We start from the raw sequence: 16,208 nt of genomic DNA, 5'->3' as shown, positions 1-16,208 counted from the left end.
CTACACAGTGAATTCTGGATTAGCCAGAGTAAGAAAAAAAATCTCCATACATGTATAGAAAGGAACAGAAAATGTCAATTGCAAGAAGCCTTGTGTCCTCCCATCCCCATTTTTCCCTGGGAAAGCCAGGTGTGGATAGCACAAAGCTTTGATCGCAGCAAAGCAGATCTGAGATTTTCTAACTGTAGATAGGGCCAAAGAAGATGAAAAAAATTGGTCCTCTTGCTTGCTCCCCTCAAGGTTAGCACTGAGGTCTGGCCACATATGTACCCAAGGACTGACTGAATGCGGTAGGCATCTCAGAAGAAAATGATTTAAGTGTTAAAAACCAGCTTCTGTGAATCAGCAGGTACCTTCATCCTGGGCACTGGAGGTGACAGGCTGAGAGGCTAGTTATGACAAGGTGGCCGCAGCATGTTCACTATCATCCTACAGAATTTCTATGTGAACCCCTAATGATTTCTGGCTAGGCAGCCTTCTCTGATAGGATAATTTGCAGTAGAAACCATGTTCTATACACTGAATCTGGCCCAGCAGACTCACAGGTTGGGGTCCTCAGGCAGGGCAGGGTCCCATCTCTCTGTTGCAGGGCAGACCTTCGTACAAAGTGAACAGATGAAATCTTGGGGCTCCTTCTGCTCCCGGTCTGGTGACGAGTCCTAGTGAAAAATGGAGGTCAGTACAAATGCATGCATCACACCATGCCCACCATATTGTGTCTGGCATAAGGAGCACATGAAAGGTACAAGATACAGGAATATATGTAGAAGATCCCTGGGGCTTCCTCTCATTCCAGAACTGAAAGGCCTTACTATTGCCAAAACAGTCTATATAGCTCTGAAAGGGGCACTAGGCAGGCCATGTTTGGTTGGCTTCCCAGGCCTCACTCCATCTACTGACACTGAGTGGAGACCTTGAGCAGTGATGGTTTAAAGCCGCTTCCTTTTCGCCTCAACAGGCTACCTCACCCCAGGGCTCAGGACAGATTGTGCCAGATAACCCCTGTAGCTATCAAAATGAATTGATCTCTCCCATGATTTGGAACAGGAATGGAGATTTCTCAGGGACCTTATAAATGAGCAACAATCTCATGAACTAAAAATACATACCTTGTAAGGAGAAAAACAACTTCCTTCGAGACCTAAGGGGAATAAAAAAGGATTTCGCTTAATGAAAAAACTAGCAAACCTGAACACCAGCTGTTTCCTAGTAGATACATTGTGACCTTCATTGTTCTGACTATGCAGGTTTTGTCTGCCTGAGTGCTGGGATTAAATGTGCAGGCTGCTATGCCTGGCTGTATTTGATTTGGAGGGTGCTCAAACAATCCTCTGGCTTTTTGTTGTTGTTAGAATCTGCTGCTTTACATGTATTGTGGATTACAAGCCCCAAACTGGGCCATGGCACATACAGGGAGGACAGAGGACAATCTCAGGTGTAGGCCCTAGTCTGCTTTGTCTGAAGCATAGTCTCCTTTGCCCAGGCTAGCCTCATATCTCAAGGTAGGAACACTGGGATTATTACTGTGATGTGTATAGCATCCAGCTTTAGGCAGGTTCTGAGAACTCACTCACAAAGCACTTTACTCGGCCCTTTCCCCAGCTCAATCAGGAAGGCATCTCAGTGGTCACTGTGATCCCAAGCAGCCTGGGCAGTGGGAAGCACCAACAACCACCTGGATATGCCATCCATACATCCATACACACACACACATACAGATATGACTGCAGTGCCAACAGGAGACAAGTTCTCCTAAATCATGTCTCATCCGTCCAGCTGACTGCTTTGGGGATATCCATAACTCCTCCACTGGTCCCCCACCCCCATCGCTCAGAACCTTCCTAGCACACAAACACGCACACACAATGAGGGAAAGATATATTGGCAATTTGAGTTGTTTTTTTTTTTTGAAAGTTTTTATATAGCATTCTGCTTGCATGTATGCCTTTAGGCCAGTAGAGGGCATCAGATCTCTTTATAGATGGTTGGTTTCTTAAAAACAAAACTCCCAAAACAGAAATATTGTAAGAATGTCTTCCTTTAATCCCAGTTGTGGGGCTATGAGGCTATGGGGCTGTTTCTCAACAATTAACAATGATTTGCCTTGTGCTCTAGCAGAGGCATGATTGTGCCAGCTGTAGCTAGTTTATGGGATTGTTCAGAGGGTGCAGAAATGGCACCTAGTCCGGTGAAGCTTTGTCCATTCTTGTTGTTGGTCATGATTTGATAGTCACATGCAAATAAGTAAGAAATAAGAAAACAGATACCTTCAAACTTTCCAAGAATTCAATGTACCTACTCAGCATACCATCACCTCCTTTCCAACCCCTGACCTTATTTAGGGGTCTCCTTCCTGTTTTCCTGTCTAGGGGTTTGAAAGAGTGGAAGAAAAGGTGTAGAAAGGGAAACATAGAACCTTCAGAGTGGGTAACACTGGCTACACTTTCCAACTATGATAGGAAAATTGTCTTATCAATTGAAAACAGCCTAGGTCAGCATCTATTCCAGGTGGGGGGACCTTACCAGCTTCTGGAGGTGAGGGGACCTCAGGCTTACCAGGTTCTGGAGGTGAAGGGACCTCTGGCTTAGCAGCTCCTTGAGGTGAAGAGACATCTTTGTTGTCCAGGGACCTCTGCAGTGCTTCATTCTCCTTCATCAGAAGCTAAGGGCAAATTATGTTGAAGTGTATCTGAATTTAGCTATGAATTTAGAATTTGTATGTTAATGTTTTTGGTTTTTTTTCTGGGCATGATGGGAGGCGTTGTTATTGTGAGATAATTTCATGGAGTGACTCTTAACATTGGCTCCAACTAGGCCACCAGGCTTACATGACAAATGCCTTTTACCTGATGAGCCATGTTGCTGGTGACCCACTGTTTGATGGTGCCAGGTAGTTCAGTCTAGCCCTGAGCTTGTTTGCATGTATGTATGTTTACATGTATGTTTGCATGTATGTATCAATGTAAGACAGGGTCTCTATACAGTTCTGGCTATCCTGGTGCTGGCTTTCCTGACCTTGCTGGCTTTCCACTCAGATCTGCCTCCCTAGTGCTGAGAATAAAGGTATATGCCACCAACCTTGCCTGTCTTTAGCTTGGTAATCTGAGTTGGATCCCCAAAACCCATGTCGAAGTAGGAGGAAAAACTCCATAGACTTTATTCCTGGTTCTTGTGACTGGAGAAGGATTAAGGGTTAAGAGTTTGTACTGCCAGCATCTTTTAATGGTGGTACAAGCCTTTAATCCCAGCACTTCGGAGGCAGCCAGGTGAACCTCCATGTGTTGGATGGAGGCTAGCCTGGTCTACAGAGTAACTTCCAGGAGCTACACAGAAAGACTGTCTCAAAAAACCAAACAAAGAAAAACCTAAGGCAATGTATTTCGTTATGTGGGGTCTTCATTGTTTTAAGTAGAAATGAAAAGCTAGGGCTTAGCCTGAAAGGCTTAGAGAAAGGGTAGTGACAGCCCAGTGAGCTGTCTATTTAGAAGTAGAAACATTTCTTTGATGCTGGCCTTTTTATCTGCTGGTGTCTGACATACAAATATTGGATGGCCGAGTGAATGGTTAGCACTGGCTAGCCCACTAGGGTTGCTTCTGAGATGAACACTGTCAAGCTAAGTACAAAAAGAGAGAGGAAAATGTACTGAACACAGTACAGTAAGTAATGCTTATAATCCCAGTGTGGGGAGGCAGAGACAGGATTGTTTCTAGACAGGCTGGACTATAAAATATCCAAAAAGACAAAAACTAGGCTGGCCAACTGCTTGCCCAGGATGCACAAACTCCCTGGATTCAGTCAGACCCCAGCACCACATACATGAGGCATGGTAGTGGATGACTGACCTCAATACAAGGGAAATGGACCCCACAGGCTCTGGAAGTGAAGGCCATTCTCTGCTTAAAGTTTGAGGCCAGTCTGGGTTACGTGTGATACTTACTTGTGATACTGTCTTAGAAAAGCCAGATCCCAGGATTTTGTAATAAGAAAACTGTTGGGAGCCGACTCTTAGCCGAAAGTGGCTATCATCTTTACAGCCATCTTGAGTCATATACCCTGACAAGAGACTTGTTTCAACAGCCTGCAATAGCTGAGCGCACTCTGATAAACATCTTGTTACACTGTTTAGTGCCCCCAGCTGCCAGGTGCTCCTGGTATCCATGGCTACAAGGCACGTGACGTAGTGGCTTCAGTTGAGATTGTCCACGAGGGCAAGTCACGTGGTAAAGGGTATAAATACCCGGATTTCCTTTCTATTGAGGAGGTAGAAAGTAGGAGGTAGTAAGTAGTAGGAGGTAGTAGGAAGTAGGAAGTAGAGGAAGGAGTGAGAAAGTGAGAGGTGTCAGGAGACTGAAGGAGTGAGAATATAGTAAGAAGAGAGGAGAATAAAGAAGAGACTTGAAGAGACGCCACCGGACTCTGTCTTGTATCTATCTTTTGCGTCTCTCGCCCCCTTTTTCCCCTTCCTCCGTCCCCACTCTCTCTCTTGCTAGACCCTGACCTGCGTACCGGAGCAGCAGAACCGGCCGGCCTTTACAAAGTAGCAGAACCCGACGGCCGTTACAAAAGAAACGGCCGTTACAGAAAACATGATTAATCTTTGCTTCACTGGGTAAATTCCCTTCAACTTCCTACTTTACTATCATACCTTTGAGCTAACCTGTGCAACTCTAGTCTCTAGTTGTAGAGGCCTTTGGTTCTTGAGAGTCAGACTCAATATATTTAAATATCGTGGCTGTCTCTGACTACAATAACTTCAGAGAACCCATTTATTTTAACATCCTGCCACATGGCTGGGAACGGGCTCAGGTTACCATGTACCTGGCTCTGTCCCAGAATTTTCTCCTTCTGGATATCCTACCTTCTATTTCCTGCCTAAACCATAGGCCAGAGGCTTTTTAATTGACAAATGATGCATCCATCCATACAAGATGTTCTCTCTAAATCTCTTTTGAGACTTATGCTGTAGCCTGGGATGGTCTCAAACTTGAGCTGTTTGTGCCTTACCCCAGGTTCACTATGCCCAGCCAGCCCTTCCCTCTGAAATCTCAGGATTTCCTTCCTCCTTCCACACTTACAGCAATTTTGGAGTTTAGTCTCTCGTTTTCTTTGTTCAACACATTGTTATCGGTCTTGAAGGTGCTGAGCTGTCCTAATAGGGTAGCATTCTTGTCCTGTCAACAATAAAGACATAAGAATCTTGTAATGCAGTTGTGAGGGTTTGTATGTGCTTGGCCCAGAGAGTGGCACTATTAGGTGTGTCCTTGAAGTAGATGTGTCACTATGGGTGTAGGCCTTAATACCTTTGTTCTAGCTGCCTGAAAGTCAGTCTTCAGCTAGTTGCCTTGGAACAAGTATAACTCTCAGCTCTTCCAGCCCTATGTCTCTGCCTGGATAATGCCATGTTCCCATCTTGAGGGTAATGGACTGAACCTCAGAACCTGTAATCCAACCCCAATTAATTGTCATCCTTATAAGAGGTCATGGTTGATTTTTTTTTTTGACAGGGTTTCTCTGTGCAGCCCTGGCTGTCCTGGAACTCACTCTGTAGACCAGGCTGGCCTCGAACTCACAAACCTGTCTGTCTCTGCCTCCCAAGTGCTGGGATTAAAGCACCACCTCCTGGCCTACAAAGAAATTTTTAAAGGCAAGGTCATGAATTCACTTCACAGCAGTAAAACCTTAACTAAGACAGCAGTGTAGCCTCCCAAGGTAGGAGACTGGCTTCCAAAGGGAGGACTGAGGCTGGGGAGAAGGGAAATCTGGGAGGGTGCTAGTGACTTAGCCAACCCAATGGCTGACCAGGCATGAATGAGATGCCATGATGTTTGATTTAACTGGCAGAGTAAAGAGAGGAGGTGAGGCAAGAGGCAGATGAATTCACATCAGTGGCACAGATAACTGTAACCCTACCCAGCCGTCATATTAGCTGAGTGAACACCTTGCTCCATGAGGCCTGAGGTACTTACTGCTCAGGCTTTAAGTGCTTGGGAAGACTCTCCCAGTATGAGCACAGGTATACTGTCTCAGGTTCCACAGAGAAAACAGCCTAGGCTCTTAAGCCTCCCAGAAAGATGGGGTGACTTAACTTCATGCTTCTGTACAGACCCCGTGTTTGTACACATACATGTGCATACATCTCACAAACACACTTTAGCTAATCCTACTAGTTGTGGTTTTGGTTGCACAATTTTTTTTTATTTGAATGCTGGTGCCCAAACTGCTGTGCGCTTCTAGCCGACCCTGAGGTAAATCGAGAGGGGGCTACCCGATGACAGTGCTGGTGTCAGGCTGGTCGCTCCCCATCCCCACTGGCTCCTGCTGGCTCTTCTGATCCTGCTTCGCTTCCTCAAAAGGCAGAAATAAGAAAGGACTGAGTCTGCACCGAACCTCCTGAATCATTACGAAACATTTATCCCTGGGATGGTGGGTGGGCTGGGCCTCAGATCCCAGGGACTTTCCCCATGCCCAGGTTGGCTTCTGGCTTCTTAACTCCACCCCTCTCTTTACAGAACAAAAAGTAATGGTATATATATCTTCTGGGCTAGCCTAAAAACCCTCACTTTCAAATCCCTTACTTCCCTGGGCCCCTAACTCTGCCACCTACCATTGTAGAGGCCCTGAGTTGCCTGATCTGTTTGTGCAGTCGCTGACACTCTTTGTACTTCTCTATGTAACAGGCTCTCCCAGCCTCTACCTTCGCCTTGAGGCGATCCACCTCTCTTGCTAACTCCTCCTCCGTTGCTGTTGACTTGTTCTTAGGCTCCTGAAGTATAAAATACAGTCCTTGCAGTTAGAAGGCTTTTGCATGAGAAATAAAGATTTATTATATGTACAAGGGAATGAATGTATGTGCAAGGTCCTGAGTCCAATTCCCAGCACCAAGCCCTCCCCGCAAGTCCTTGGGTTTTGAAAAATTCCAAGGAAAGCTAGACTAACCACAAAGTTTCTCCTACTTCAATACTGAAGACTCATATGCAGAGCAAGGCAGTAAACGCGTGGTTTGAATGAAGGTGAATGGGGCAGAAGTCCTGGGGTAGTAGCTCAGTGAAAGAGAAGCACATGCTTAGCACATGCCCCGGGCTCAATCCTCATTGCCAGTGAACCCATCTAACCACCAATTCCCTGATGGTGCAGTAGAGTGCAGGAATGTAGGTTAAATGGGACCAGGTGGTGCCATTTCAGAATTCAGAAATTCTCTGTTGTAGGAAAATCTCCATTGTCAAGGTTGGTAAGTAATTCAGTTTCTCAAAGCCTTGTCTATGGGAACCTGAGAGCTGTCCATTTGCAGACCCTGTCTGCTCTTCACCCTTCATGCTTGTGTGTGTGTGTATATATACATATACATATATGTATGTATGTACGTATGTGTATATATATTAGTGTGGGCTGACTTGAAACTCAGTATGCAGGTAAGGAGGACCTTCAACTCCTACTTCTCTTGCCTCCACTGTCTACCTAGCTGAGACAGTAAGGAGCAGTTGTAAATGCAGTATCTTTTATACAGTCAGTTCTCAAAAACTTACCAAATAGGATGACCAAGGGTAACCAGCTACAATGAGACTGTCAGACAACTTCAGACCTGAGAATCGTCAGGGTTTCCCATGCTGGGTTTCATTACCTGTCAGCGTCATGAGGCCTCTTTCCCAGCCAGTTATAAACAGGAAGTTAGTACTATTTAATTAGGGTTGCATTGCTGCATAATTACCTCTCAGAATGATTTTCTATTAATAATTGCTAACATTAATTATAAGAAAATTGGCTTTGGGTGTTCTAATTTCCTGTTGTGTGACGCTTTATAGTTATTGTTTTCCACATAACTGGAGTGAGCGGATTGTTTTGTATGGCTCCTTAACCCAAAGGACTTATCCACTACCGTCTCTCCTGATATTTAATTTTCAGTACTCCTTGATCATTCACCATACACATCGGCCTCTGAAACATTTTAAATGGCAGATTCAATGTCATTTTAGATAGAAAGTAAATGAAACACTGAGGTGACAACCATTCTAAAATCTTTTGTCTCCTGGAGACAGACCCCTCTGTCTTTCCTCTTAGCCTCCCACTCGCATAGCCATGCAAAAACAGTCAACGTGCCTTTAGCTCATGGTACTTCTTCTTCACTGCACTTTTCTTCTCCTGCAACATTTCCACTGTCTGTTCAAGTGCCTTCCATTGAGTCTTCTGCATAGAAACAGACTTTAGTACCACCACTGTGACACAGACACCGCAATGCACACACACAGACACACTCAAACACACAGACACAGACACACACACTTGCTGAACTCGTGAGCAGGCAGACGTAAAAAGGTTAAGTCTTAGTAGAATAAAAAAATCATGACATGCACAACCTCATATAACACTGCTTCTTTGAGCGAGCTGTAGTGTTGCGCGCCTTTAAAGTAAAGAAAGAGATAGATGGGAGAGAAAAAACAACTGGATTCCAGGCTATCCAGCGGTATCTCAGAAAGTAGCAGAGTTAGTAAATGTTTCTGCTGAAACTTTTCCCAGACCCAAACAAAGCCCAGTGCATTGTCTTGGAAATGTTTTTCTGAGTTTACCTGTTCAGTTAAGCTGGTGGAGAGCAGGCTGTTTTCTCTCTTGAGCTTTTCCAGCTGCTCTGTCTTTTCTTGATCTCTCACCATCAGCTCCTCCATGTCTTTTTCTTTAGTTGCCAGGTGGGTCTAAATCCAGAGAATTCAACATGAAGACAAAGGAAAACTAGGACCGTGATTAGATTCTAAGGTAAGGATGGAAGGTGTTGCCCTAGCAACTCCCACCTGCAACGAGCTCTCAGTACTCTCCTCAATGAGCAACAGTCAAGCACTTTTCTTTTTTTTTTTATTTATTTATTTATTTTTTATGTATACAATGTTCTGCCTGCACATATACCTGCAGGCCAGGAGGGGGCACCAGATCCCATTACAGATGGTTGTGAGCTCCCATGTGGTTGCTGGGAATTGAACTCAGGACCTCTGGAAGAGCAGACAGTGCTCTTAACTTCTGAGCCATCTCCCGAGCCCAGCACTTTTCTTAAATGTTTGTCTTTCTCCCTAAATACTAGTTCTGCTTTAAAATAGACTTCTGAGTAAGACTTTACTTAAAAAATTCTTCTAGCCGGGCGGTGGTGGCACACACCATTAATCCTAGTACTTGGGAGGCAGAGGTAGGCAGATTTGTGAGTTCGAGGCCAGCCTGGTCTACAGAGTGAGTTCCAGGACAGCCAGGGCTATACAGAGAAACCCTGTCTCGAAAAAACAAACAAACAAAAAACAAAACACAAAAAACAGAGGACCCTGTCATTATTGCTCCTTGTTTCAGTCAGCCTTCAGGACAAGCAGATGCCGCAGCTTGTAAAGGTTACAGACACTGACAGCTTATGATCCAGGTTCTAGTCCCAGAGCAGCCGAACACCAGTGGTGTGTGTGTGGGGGGGGGTGACCTAAGGGCCACCATGCTTGCTTCTCTCACTTTTTCCAAAAGTCTGCAAAGGATCCCAGAACTACAGACAGCCAGAACTACACAGAAGCCCTGTCTTGAAAAACAACAACAAAAAAAACCCAAACACAATGATTATTCTAATCAGTGACTGCCATCCTTAAGGTTAACTCATGATATACATAAGTTCACAATAATTTCCTTGTAGACCATTCTTTGTAACATGAAGGAATGGGATCACAGGATTGAATACAGATCACCTCCAAACCTTCTCTGTCCCCTTGCAGCCATTTCTGAGGACAATAAAGGGGGGAAAAAAGTCCTCCCTTGGCAGGCCCAGGTAGAATACATAAGAAAGGCTGTGCTGTTGAGAAGCTCACTCCGCCTCTCCCTTTCCACCAGGATGGATTCTTACCCTGTAGTCAACTATTCCTTCCAGTGTTGGATATTTGGGAAAGCTGAGAACATGCTCTTTGGCAAAAGCACCAAGAATCACCTACCTGAAGCTCTTTTAGTTGAATCCCCAAGTCCTCCTTTTCTGAGGTTATCTTCTGGTTGTATTCTTTCAGGCTAGAAAGTAGAAATGACTATTGATTCCAGATCAATTGCCCCAGGACCTAAGTCCTAAACCTACAGTTAATTACCTATAAACATTTATTTATTTATTTATTTATTTATTTATTTATTTATTTTAAGAGAGGCATCTGCTATACAGGCTATATAGGTGAGGATGGCTTTATAAACTTCTGATCCATAGTCTGGGATATCAATCATACCATGCAGTAACAGGCAGTGTTCACTCACAGCAGCCCCTCCCATACTCACTGGAGCAGCTCACTCTCTCGAGAGTCCTTCTCTTCCTCCCAGGAGGCCTTCAATTCCTCCCAGGAAGCCTTCTCTTCCTCCCAAGAGGCCTTCTCTTCCTCCCAAGAGGCCTTCTCCTCTTCCCAGGATGTCTTCTCTTCCTCCCTGGAGGCCTTCAATTCCTCCCAGGAGGCCTTCTCTTCCTCCCAGGAGGCCTTCTCTTCCTCCCAGGAGGCCTTCTCTTCCTCCCAGGAGGCCTTCTCCTCCTCCCAAGAGGCCTTCTCTTCCCAAGATGTCTTCTCTTCCTCCCAGGAGGCCTTTTTCTCCTCCCAAGATGTCTTCTCCTCCTCCCAAGAGGCCTTCTCCTCCTCCCAAGAGGCCTTCTCTTCCTCCCAAGAGGCCTTCTCTTCTTCCCAAGAGGCCTTCTCTTCCTCCCAAGAGGCCTTCTCCTCCTCCCAAGAGGCCTTCTCTTCCACTTCCTGTTCTAAGTTCTTATTTATCTTCTGTGTTGCCTCCAGTGCCACCTGGAATGAGAGACAGATTATTTTATTTTATTTATATGAATACACTGTAGCTGTCTTCAGACACAGAAGAGGGCATCAGATCCTATTGCAGATGGTGAGCCACCATGTGGTTGCTGAGAATTGAACTCAACTTTTGGAAGAATAGTTAGTGATTTTAACTGCTGAGTCATCTTCCCATATCACTTAAAGATGAGTTTTAGTATGTTATCTAGCTAAAGAGAAAAAACATTTATTGAGTACTGTGGTGTATTCATGAGACATACCCCTCAAGCTTCTTCAAGCAATTGAACACTGAGTTACACTCTTTCCGTGTTGTCTCTGTGGGGCCTCCCATGCGCCAGGTGACCTATATATTACATAGCCCCAGTCTGTTCTTAAAAGGCATCCAAGGACTAGAGAAAGCAGATGCCTTTGCAGGATCTGCTTCCAGTTCCCAGTGTCCAGACTCCTACTTGCCTCTTTGCAAATCAAATGTACATACAAGCAGGCAAACATGTACGCATAATTTGAGACAGACAGGCTTTTCACTATGAAAAAGAGGCTTGACCTCAAACTCACAGATCTACCATACCTGCCTCTGCCTTCCAAGTGCTGGGATTGAAGAGTCTGCCACCACATTCAGCTAAGTTTTTTTTTTAGTGCATCTAACTCCAGTTAGGTGTGGTGACTAACAGCTTTAATCCTAACAGTCTGAGAGGCAACAAGTCCATCATAATTTACACAGCAAGCTCCACACCAGTCAGGGCTCCATTGTGAGACCCTTGTTCAAAAAACAAGCTTGACCCTGGGTGTGGTCTGTCGTGCTAAATGCCTGTAATCCCAGCATTTGAGAAACTGAGGCAGAGATACCTTGAGTTCAAGGTCAAACAGCCACATTAAAAAAAAACTACATCTATGTTAATGTCAACATTACCAGAGCATTTACCCATTAATCCATTTTTTTTTAAAAATGAGACAAATGAGTGCCTGGGACATACCAGACCTAACACTTTCCAGTGGATAGAAGCTAAGTCACTGTTTACTATTGCCACATAAATTGATAAGAGCTACATGTAATTTTAATTATTGGATATCATGCCAGGTGGTGGCACATGCCTTCAGTCCCAGGATACCAGGGATAGAGGCAGGCAAATCTCTTGAGATTCAGGCCAGCCTGGTCTACAGAGTTCCAGGACAGGCAAGGCTACACAGAAATATAAAGGTCTCAGAAACATAAAGCAGCTAACTATTCAACCTGAGCTGCAAACCCTTTGGGCAAACCTCTATTGCATCTCCAAAAAAGATATTTACATTATGATTCACACCAGTAGCAACAGTAGTTATGAAGTAGCAACGAAAATTTCATGGTTAGAGGTCACCACAACATGAAGAACTTTATTCCAGTGTTAGGAAGGTTGAGAACCACTGGTGTGTGTTAAAGGAGAGATGATAAATCTCAAGCCAGAGACTGCAGGTTCATCGGGCCAGCATCTGTACCTGCTTCCTCTGGAGCTGCTCATGGAGGTCAGCATACTTGTCTTTCAGCTCCTGGTTTTCTTGGTAAAGCTCCTCACTGAGCTGTTCCATCTCTTCCATCTTTTCCTGCAAGAGAAGGCAGGTAGCTTTAAAGTCCTTCTCACAATCAAAGTGTGATTCCCACTCAGTGATGCTGGCATCTGCTGGAGAGAGTAGTTATGAAGTGCACAGGCAATGCCACAAAGTCAAGCATTGAGGTTGCCTTCACCAGAGAAAGATGAGCAAACTTTAAGATGAGCAAACCGTAAGATGAGGGACCCGAGCACAGTGGAACTGTGATCTTAGAACTACTGGGATCTTAGAACTCCAGAGGCAGGAGGACTTCCCTGAATTCTATGCCTACCTGGGCCAGTGGGAAGTTCTCTCTTTAAAAGGATTGAAGGGAGAAATCATCAATTGTTTGATTTTTTAAAAAGCATCTCTAAGTTATTCCAGAAGTGTGTTCAAGTGGCACCATAGGATTTCTCCAACACTCATAGCCACTTCAAAGCCTGACTTAAAGTTCACCCTAACCTGGGAAGGAAGGCTCAAGGGGAGACAGTTAACAGACCTTATTGATAACAATCATTATGTCCTCGTCAGGGTCTGGATGGAACTGGAAAGGGATGCTTGCTCCCTGGACCAAACCATCTTCATCCACATAGCAGAACTGGTAATGCTCCATGTCCTTGGGCAGATAATAAGCTGAAAGCAGAACATGTTTTAATGAGCTACCCCATATAAAACAAAACAAAAAAAAAACGGTCCCAGTCATGGACAGAGTTCTCAGGGTCTTTGACTTAGTATTTTCCTACCTTTGAATTGGATTTCCTGCTGTGTGGCTGATCCTTTGTTCAGGTCTTTGGGCAAGGGAGCCCACATGAAGGTGTAATACTCCTGGGTCGTCTTCCACCCTACCTGCAAAGAGGAGACTAATTGAGCACTGAGAACTTGAATAAGCCTTACTTTTGCAGTGAATTCTTAAAAGCGCACTTATATTTTATTTGTATACACTGAAGATAGAATGAGAAACAGATCCCTGTTTCTTGTCTGGCCATTATGTAGAGGAGGGGGGATACAGCCAGCAGCTCTCAACCTGTGGGTCATGACCCCTTTGGCAAACCTATCTCCAAAAATATCTACATTGTAGACTAAAGAGTCACTGCAGTAGGAAGGTTTAGAACACTGATCTAATACAACCAAAAGTTGAGTTATGCCGGGCGGTGGTGGCGCACGCCTTTAATCCCAGCACTTGGGAGGCAGAGGCAGGTGGATTTCTGAGTTCGAGGCCAGTCTGGTCTACAGTGAGTTCCAGGACAGCCAGGGTTACACAGAGAAACCCTGTCTCGAAAAAACCAAAAAAAAAAAAAGTTGAGTTATACAAACAGCTCAAAATTCCAGTTAAGGAAATGCAACTAACTAACTTCAACATTCATTACATGAGCTCCAATTTCTACCAGCTAGTTGTACTCCTGCGTATATATAGTTCTGGTACTTGAGAGCTAAAGCAAGGGGTGTTACGAGTTTGAGAGGTAAAAGAGCTTGAGTAGCAGATGGTAACAGTGCCTGCCCATCATCTCAGCTCACTCAGGAGCCTGCAGAAAGATTGTGAGGCCAGACTGAGCTATATAACAAAACTGTGAGTGCATGTGTATTTATGCATGCATGTGTGTGTGTGTGTACATGTGTGCACATGTGTACATACGTGCACATCAGCTGTCTTTTTCATTTTTTCATACAGAGACAGTTTCTCTGTGTAGCCCTGGCTGTCCTGGAACTCACTCTGTAGACCAGGCTGGCCAACTCAGAAATCCACCTCCCTCTGCCTCCCAAGTGCTGGGATTAAAGGTGTATGCCACCATGGCCTGGCATCAGCTGTCTTTATTAACCAGTTCATCTTTTTGCCCCCTAAGGATTAGCAGAAGCTAGCTGGGCAGTGGAGGCTTTAATCCCAGCACTTAAGAAGCAGGGGGATCCCTGAGTTCGAGAGGTTATCCTGGTAAGTTCCAGGATGGTCAAAGCTATATACACAGAAACACTGTCTCAAACAAACAAAAACAAAAATTGTCTTGAAGTCTCAGGAGGTTACCAGATAAGTCTGCATTCTGTATGAAGTTTACCCTGAGGATGTCAGGCACAGATAGGGATCATACTGAAACAGGAAAGCAGAGTTTTATGGAACCTTCATTCACATTTCAATACACTGTGGCCTAGGAATCATTGCTGCCTGGGAACAAAGAAAGAGCTTCTAGCTGCTTGCAATGTCTATCTACCCCTGACTCTCCCAGGGGGCCTAATCTCAGTATGCCTGGGTGTGAATGTAATCCCTCTGTAACTTTGGAAACATTTAAAATACCAGGTCAAGAAGAGCTCGAAGCACAGGTGGACACATGCAAACAAGCTGACTCATGCTTTTGGTTGATAGTAGCTGTCACTACATCTGGAATAGGTTGCATAGCACTGTTAAAAACACTGGAAACATGGCAGTATACTCTTCTAACCCAAGCAATTATGTGGCTATGGCAGGGAGATCAGAAGTTCATTCAAAATCATGCTCGGCTACAGTGAGTTTGAGGCTAGCTGGCCTGGACCACATGAGACCCTGACTCAATTTTTTGCTACATTTGAACTTGGTACCAGGAACTGCTGGTGAGGAGTGTGTGAGGGAAAGTGAGGTATGAAGAACAAAGCTTCACAACCAATGACTGAATCTTTTAATTAACCAAAGGAATTCAGAAAATAGTGGCTTGGGAGTCAATGCACTTCAGCAGTTAGTCTCTTTGAGACCTTTGGGGTCTCAAATTTCGGGATGGGAGTGGAGAAACTGCTGTGAGGGCATTACCTGCTCCCCAGTAGAGGCTCAGCCTACAGTAAATCTTCAGAGTGCTGGCTGCTGAAGCCAATAGTTTTGTAGAGATCTTCTTTAGAAAGCCCCTTTAGGTTAACCTTTTAGTTAATTTAATTAATTAATCTATTTATTGAAATACCAAGGGCTGGAGAGATGGCTCAGTGGTTAAGAGCACTGACTGCACTTCCAGAGGTCCTGAGTTCAATTCCCAGCAACATGGTGGCTCACAACCATCTGAAATGGAATCCGATGCCCTCTTCTGGTGTGTCTGAAGACAGCTATGGTGTACTTGTATAATTAAATCTTTTTTAAAAATTAAACTATTGTCGGCAGGCACAAGTTCCATTATGTTGAGGTCAGAGGACAGGCAGCAGGTGTTGGTCCCTCCCCCCACCCCAAGGACCTAGATGTTGAACCGAGTCACCAGGCTTGACAGCAAGCACCTTCATCCAGAGCCACATCACTGGGCCTACGCATTTGTAACATTTAATTTTATTGTGCGGGGATGTCTGTGTGTGCAAATGTGTGAGATGTACATGTTGCAGTACCACTTAAAAGCTGGTTCTCTCCTTCTACCTTTTAGGAGACTAGGTTTATAAGACCCTTCACTGAGCCATCTTACCCATCTTGAAGATGCATTAAAAAGCAAAAATAAGGAGCCTGTAGAGTCTGTATCCCACAGGTACCTGTATTTTATACATGCACCCCACATATACATAAAAATTCAATCTTAAATTTTTTTGTGTATAAGTTTTTGCTTACATGATGCATGTATGCCATGTGCATGCCTAGCACACATAGAAAAGGCCATCATCAGATCCCCTGAAACCAGAGTTATACATACAGATAGCTGCTACCCTTTGTATGGGTTCTGGGAATGAAATTGGGTCCTCTGAAAAAGCAGCAGGAAAAACTGATTTTATTTCATGTTTATTCTTATTTTTAAAGATTTCATTAGCCGGGCAGTGGTGGTGCATGCCTTTAATCCCAGCACTTGGGAGGCAGAGGCAGGCGGATTTCTGAGTTTGAGGCCAGCCTGGTCTACAGAGTGAGTTCCAGGACAGCCAGGGCTCCACAGAGAAACCCTGTCTCGAAAAAC

General features: G+C 44.6%; 1 protein-coding gene across 1 annotated transcript in view; it reads right to left on the bottom strand.

The window, feature by feature from the left end:
- Positions 1–539: 539 nt before the first annotated feature.
- The window catches only part of Calcoco2 (calcium binding and coiled-coil domain 2), a 16,626-nt gene continuing 957 nt past the window's right edge, over positions 540–16,208 (bottom strand). Inside the window, exons 2-12 of the mRNA XM_028754991.1 lie at positions 13,077–13,179; positions 12,833–12,966; positions 12,244–12,348; positions 10,265–10,767; positions 9,940–10,009; positions 8,563–8,685; positions 6,606–6,764; positions 5,077–5,172; positions 2,524–2,662; positions 1,110–1,141; positions 540–659 (exon numbers count right to left, since the gene is read on the bottom strand). Coding sequence (XP_028610824.1) covers positions 540–659; positions 1,110–1,141; positions 2,524–2,662; positions 5,077–5,172; positions 6,606–6,764; positions 8,563–8,685; positions 9,940–10,009; positions 10,265–10,767; positions 12,244–12,348; positions 12,833–12,966; positions 13,077–13,179 — 1,584 coding nt within the window. The remainder of the gene's footprint in view (positions 660–1,109; positions 1,142–2,523; positions 2,663–5,076; positions 5,173–6,605; positions 6,765–8,562; positions 8,686–9,939; positions 10,010–10,264; positions 10,768–12,243; positions 12,349–12,832; positions 12,967–13,076; positions 13,180–16,208) is intronic.

This window comes from Grammomys surdaster, unplaced genomic scaffold (assembly GCF_004785775.1).
Source record: "Grammomys surdaster isolate TR1022 unplaced genomic scaffold, NIH_TR_1.0 126048, whole genome shotgun sequence".
NCBI lineage: Eukaryota > Metazoa > Chordata > Mammalia > Rodentia > Muridae > Grammomys > Grammomys surdaster.
Note: the sequence above shows the minus strand (reverse complement) of the source record. Positions and strands in the feature narration are given on the sequence as shown.